General features: G+C 47.9%; 1 protein-coding gene across 2 annotated transcripts in view; it reads right to left on the reverse strand.

Moving 5' to 3' along the window:
• The window catches only part of LOC116401312 (phospholipid-transporting ATPase ABCA1-like), a 14,367-nt gene extending 7,951 nt beyond the window's left edge, over window positions 1–6,416 (reverse strand). Inside the window, exons 1-12 of one of the 2 annotated variants that reach the window (XM_031879655.1) lie at window positions 5,976–6,416; window positions 5,701–5,877; window positions 5,161–5,383; window positions 4,293–4,514; window positions 3,996–4,200; window positions 3,652–3,765; window positions 3,354–3,528; window positions 3,059–3,190; window positions 2,681–2,958; window positions 2,385–2,605; window positions 1,439–1,496; window positions 1,095–1,345 (exon numbers count right to left, since the gene is read on the reverse strand). In XM_031879655.1, the coding sequence (XP_031735515.1) occupies window positions 1,095–1,345; window positions 1,439–1,496; window positions 2,385–2,605; window positions 2,681–2,958; window positions 3,059–3,190; window positions 3,354–3,528; window positions 3,652–3,765; window positions 3,996–4,200; window positions 4,293–4,514; window positions 5,161–5,383; window positions 5,701–5,877; window positions 5,976–6,121 (2,202 nt within the window). In that variant the 5' untranslated portion in view covers window positions 6,122–6,416. Of the gene's footprint in view, window positions 1–1,094; window positions 1,346–1,420; window positions 1,497–2,384; window positions 2,606–2,680; window positions 2,959–3,058; window positions 3,191–3,353; window positions 3,529–3,651; window positions 3,766–3,995; window positions 4,201–4,292; window positions 4,515–5,160; window positions 5,384–5,700; window positions 5,878–5,975 lie in introns of both variants that reach the window. The other variant, XM_031879654.1, reaches the window with a different exon arrangement.
• Between the last annotated feature and the right edge of the window lie 6 nt (window positions 6,417–6,422).

Genomic DNA, 6,422 nt, shown 5'->3' on the forward strand with positions numbered 1-6,422 from the left:
TAATCGCAATTAATCTCATTGTTATGGCAAAGTTCAATAATGAATTCAAAAGTAGTGTATTGTGCACTTTTATTTTAAAGTGCTGCTATATGAGCTAAAGGTCAATAACATTTGGTTTAAACACTTTAAACACATCAGGTTCTTGTTAGCAGCAGTATTCTCTTTACACAGCAGCAGTTATAACACAGTTATAATGATTCTGATCATAGATATTCAGCCGGTGTTCACAACTTTATCTTAATGTGTAAGAGATGATATTTAAATATACATCTTGAAAACTGCAAACCTATCTACGTCATGTTTTTATGTAGTGATAACTAATGATGCTTATTATACATATTACAAACAAAACACTTTAAAAACTCTAAAACAATAATTTAAATGAATCATTTATTTTTTGGGTATTTTGGTATTTAGGTCAGACACATATGCAACGCTGATTACCGTAATATGTGTGGTATTTGTTATAAATGTACGTTGGTACATAGACGGTGATAAGAAGCTGTACATGGAGGGACTTAGGACCCAGGGGAATGTAGGTGAAGCATGGAATCTGTAGTCTGTACCGTGGCAGTCACGTGCATGAGGAAGTTATGCTGATGAAGAGTTGAGTTAAGAGCAGTTTGTTCTCTCGTGCTTATATGTTCATTTAAAAACACAACAATATGTATTTATTTTGATATTGTCACGTTTGATCCTGTAACGAGACGATCGCGCGTGCGTGTGTGAGACAGGAGGGACCAACGGTGACGGAGTGAAGGGGGGTTCCGGACCGGGCGTGTCCGGGCGTGTTCACCGCTCGCTGCCCGGTTCTTGTGTTAAAAATGTCCGCTTAATAATTAAAAAAAAATCTGCGTTAACGCGCGATTAAATAATTGTCGGCGTTAATGAATGAATGTGTTAACGCGATAATGCGATAATAACGCGTTAACTTGCCCAGCACTAATATATATGTGCAATGATATTTTCCAATCATGTGGACTTGGACCAAAGTCAGATGACGGAGAGAAGTTTGTCTGTTTGTTGTATTCACACTTTAATATTTTAGTATTATTAATGAATATTTATAATTCTTATAGTATAACAAACGTCACCTCCTCCAGCGTGGTGTCGGACACTCCGTAGCTGGAGATACCGAGGTCGGTCAGCTTGAGGTCCAGGTCTTTGAAGAGCTCCACGAAGGCCCCGTCCTTGGCAGCGCTGTAGGGCAGGACGTAGGTCAGCTCGTGGCCAAGGTCCTCCACCAGGCGGGCGGCGGGGACGTGACACAGGATCAGACCCGAGACCAGGGACACGTCGGGGGGCACGAAGGGGACGTTGCAAATGGACGCCGCCGGCCCGTTTTCTAAGGACATGAGACACAGATCAGATCCACCTGAAGGTGAATGAATCAAACGCTCTGCAGGAACAGAGAGCTCACCGATGGTAGCGGCCTCACTTTCATGTTCGCTGCCGAGTCCGGCGTCACTGCTGCTGACCGAGGCACACTCCTCCTCCTGAAACACAAAGTACACAATAAGTACTCCTCCTGAAACACAAAGTACACAATCATAAGCACTGGTACTACACAGTAAAAACACAGGTAAAATACTACACAGAGAGAGCAAAGTACTGCTGAAAACCTCACAGAGCATCTAGCCTGACTGGAGACTCAAACATTTTTAGATAAACCGGTTTCTTCTGTCACTGAGACACACTTACAGTGAGACACTAAGCCACTGAGACACACTGTATAGTGAGACACTAATACAATGAGACACACTGTACAGAGAGACACTAAGCCACTGAGACACACTGTACACAGACACTAAGACAATAAGACACACTGTACACAGACACTAAGACAATGAGACACACTGTACAGTGAGACACTAAGCCACTGAGACATACTGTACAGTGAGACACTAAGCCACTGAGACACACTGTACACAGACACTAAGACAATGAGACACACTGTACAGTGAGACACTAAGCCACTGAGACACACTGTACAGTGAGACACTAAGCCACTGAGACACACCGTACAGTGAGACACTAATACAATGAGACACACTGTACAGAGAGACACTAAGCCACTGAGACACACTGTACACAGACACTAAGACAATGAAACACACTATACAGTGAGACACTAAGCCACTGAGACACACTACACAGACACTAAGACAATGAGACACACTGTACAGTGAGACACTAAGCCACTGAGACACACTGTACAGTGAGACACGAATACAATGACACACACTGTACACTGAGACACTAATACAATGAGACACACGAGACAGTGAGACACTGAGACACTAAGACACTGTACACTGTACACTGAGACAGTGAGACACTAAGACGCTGAGGCACACAGTGAGTAGTGTAACTGCGGCAGAGACCTTCTTGGTGAAGGACACGGTGCTGGAGGAGTTCCTGCAGGAGCTCAGCGACGGCTCTGGTTCCTTCTTCACCAGCGTTAGGTAATAGCCCGTCCCCAGCTGGTTCTTCAGGTACAGAGACGAGCCCACGCAGCACAGCTTCCCGTGGGAGATGATGGCGATCCGGTCGCCCAGGATATCGGCCTCGTCCATGTGGTGCGTGGACAGGATGATGGTCCGACCTGACGGGAGACGGGAAGTTAAATCACAGTCTAGCTAGTTAAAATAAACAGCACCGTCCTATTAGGACCACTCACCCTGTCTGTACTTTAGCAGCAGATCCCAGATCCCTCTGCGGGCGAAAGGGTCAACACCGGCCGTGGGCTCGTCCAGGATCACAACCTTCGACCCCCCGACGAAGGCCAGTGCCACAGACAGCTTCCTTTGCATGCCGCCGGACAGCGTACTGGCCCTGGAGTTACGTTTGTGTGGCAGCCCTGTGTCTTGCAGGATCTGCTCAATCTCACCCTTCACCTGCTGCTCTAACAGGCCTTTGAGCCGGCCGTAGAACCAGATGTGCTCCTCCACCGTCAGCCTGCAGGGGGCGCCACAGCACGCAAACTCCATCATTAAACAAAGGGACGTCTCCAACCCTGACATGGATGAACAGACCTGCATCATGTCGAAGGACTCACATGCTGAAGAGGACATTATGTTGAGGACAGACTCCCAGACTCTGTCTGATGGCACTCAGCTCAGTCCGGATGTCTTTGCCCAGGATGTAGGCGGTACCGGAGGTTGGAGGGAACAGACCGGTCAGGATGGACCTGCAGGGGCCAGATGATTTAGATGGACATACTAGATCTGTTCCTGTACTTCTGCCTGCATCTTCACATGTAAAAGTATATGTCCCTGTCCCTGTTCCTGTCCCTGATCCTGATCCTGATCCTGTCCCTGATCCTGTCCTGGTTGATGTGGTCCTCTACTCACATGGTGGTGGTTTTCCCAGCTCCATTGTGTCCCAGGAATGAGGTGATTTGTCCCTCGTAGAAGCCGAGCGTCAGTCCGTCCACTGCCAGCTTCTTCCCGTGACGGTAGACCTTCACCAGGTTCTCGATGTAGACTCCTGGCTCCAGGTGAGCCGGCTCCTCCTCTATACACACAGCTAGAAAAAAAAACACATCACTGCTCTGTCCAGGAAGTCTCTTTCAGAATAAAAGTCTTATAGGAGGTTACAGATGCAGCTATATTGCAACTGTGTGGTTACTCAGAGTTACTGCAGCCTCACCTTCTGGGTTTTCCTTCCGGCTCAGCGGGACTTTGTTGGACTTCCCGTCTTTCTGTCCAAACCAGTAGCCCTTAGTGAAGGGGAAGTACCAGGGTCGAGGGATCCCATACTGACCTGAGACAAATAAACCTTATTAATGATCAGAATACATATTTATTATTCTTATTACTTCCAATAAGAAAAGAGAAACTTTCTTGTTCCACCTACTGACCAGAGTCAGTTTAGGAAATGATTAAAACTATGGAAGGATGTTAAAGTTAAGATCATCATGGATTTGGTAACAAGTTTCTAAGTCTTAAGCCTGAACTCTTTGGCGTCTGTTGACCACGTTTCACTTCTCTCACCTGGAAACACGGCCTCGATGTACCAGGTGAGTACTCCGTACAGGAAGGAGTCGACGTACATGAGGATGATGGCGGTGCGGAGGCTGAAGTCGTCCTCCTCCAGAGGACTGGACACCAGGTTCTTCCACTGGATGCCAACTCCTTGCTCCTCGAACAGGGCGAAGTACTCGCAGCCGAACCCGAACGCCACGGGGGACAGGAGGCTCTGAGGGGGGAGGGGGGGGGGGGGGGAGACATGTGACTCACTCCCGTCCAATAACAACACAGCGTCACGACAACAAACAAAGGATTTCTTACGGCGAAGACTTTGGCTCCGAAGCCGATGTAGTCCTGCCAGGCCACGCAGAGCACGTAGGGCAGGTAGAGGGTGAAGTAGATGATTCCTCCGCAGGCGGCGGCCAGGTTAGCACGGGCAAACGCCGTGCTGAGGAGGAAGCACTGCATGATGGTCACCACGGCGAAGGACCCCAGGAAGAGGAAGACCACGGCGGGGTCGCTGTAGGGCAGCAGGTTCCCCTTCTGTTCAGAGCAAAGACCATCGGATCAATAACACAAACCAGACTCATGTGATGAACTGTTCCAACATGTGTAGATTCATAAGATTTATTATCACATCAGACTAAAGAATGAACAAATCATCACAAGTAGCTTAGTTAAAGTTGAGTTAAATGAATCCTTCATTCACACCAATGTTAGCTACGGAGCCCCACAAGGTTCTGTAGGGACCCATTCCATCCACCTTATGCTTCCTTTACACAATATTATGCAGATGATACACAATTATATCTGTAGATCAAGCCAGGCAAATTAAACCTGTTGATGACGCTGTTAAGTTAAACAATGACTTGAAGAATTAATCTATTATCAAATTAGTAGATGGCTAATCAACTCCAGTCCAAACGTATTGAAAAACAGGCGACCAAAGACATAAAAACAACATAACGATAACATAAAATCATAAAAGCAAAGCCATGAGAACGAAGAATAAAATGTATTTAAGACGGGATTTAAAAACAAGGAGCCACCGATCAGCAGACGGCTGATAGATTATATGTAAGCAATTAAAGTATAAATCATATGATTTGTTGTGTATCGGAGGTTTTGTTGCTCAGATAACATGAACTAAATAAATCTATAAAGAATAATAAAGTAGATCCAGGCTGACCTTCAGCAGCAGCACCAGCAGGCCGGCGCTGACCAGCAGAGGAATCAGGCTGCTGATGAACCAGCTGAACCACAAGATGCCGTTGTTCAGTCCCATGATCCTCATGGTCTCCTTCAGACGAGCCTCCTTCTCATACACGACGCTCTTCAGGATGATCGCCACAGAGTACATCCATGCCAGAGTCATGAAGAGAGGCATGGAGCGGCTCATCACCCGCAGGAAGCTGGATGGGAGGGACGAAGGGGATGGTTTAGGACATGGAGGACATGAAGGATGGGTTAGGACATGGAGGACGGGTTAGGACATGGAGGACGGGTTAGGACATGGAGGACGGGTTAGGACAAGGAGGACAGGTTAGGACATGGAGGACAGGTTAGGACATGGAGGACGGGTTAGGACATGGACAGGTTAGGACATGGAGGACGGGTTAGGACATGGAAGACGGGTTAGGACATGGACAGGTTAGGACATGGAGGACGGGTTAGGACATGGAGGATAGGTTAGGACATGGAGGGGTTGGACATGGAGGACAGTTCTTACATGTCGTCCACGTAGCATGGATATGGCATCTGCTGGATGTAGACGCCCGTCTTCTCCTTGGTGCCCGTCACTGCTCTGATGATGCCTTGCTCAATAACGTCCTGCAGGTACGAGAACCCGCCCCAGATGTACCGCATGTCCTCAAAGGGGTCTGCACGAGGACCCGGGTCCCAGTACCTGATGAGGAGGAGGACAGACATGAAGAACATCTTCCTCAGGCATCTCTGGGTTGTTTATGTTGGAGTCACTTTCATCTGTGTGTGTGTGTGTCTTACGCGTCTTTGATCTTATTGGTCCTCTCCACGTTGTCGATGTCCATGCGGATCTTGTAGTTGAGTTTAGCCGGCAGCTCAGTTGCATTTGGATCGATGTCCGGGAACACAATCCCAGCCCAGAACTTCCTGTCCTCCAGCAGCACCATGGACTGGTTGACCAGTCCCTCCTCGCTGGAGACCGGCTCCAGTTTGTCCAGGTTCACACACTAGCGCACACACACATACACACACACGCACAATGTAGTAAAGTACGCACAACGTAGTGAAGTACGCACAACATAGGGAAGTACGCACAACGTAGTAAAGTACGCACAACGTAGGGAAGTACGCATAACGTAGGGAAGTACGCACAACGTAGTGAAGTACGCACAACGTAGTAAAGTACGCACAACGTAGTGAAGTACGCACAGCGTGGTGAAGTACGCACAGCGTGGTGAAGTACGCACA

This window comes from Anarrhichthys ocellatus, unplaced genomic scaffold (genome assembly GCF_004355925.1).
Source record: "Anarrhichthys ocellatus isolate YVR2014 unplaced genomic scaffold, GSC_Weel_1.0 scaffold340, whole genome shotgun sequence".
NCBI lineage: Eukaryota > Metazoa > Chordata > Actinopteri > Perciformes > Anarhichadidae > Anarrhichthys > Anarrhichthys ocellatus.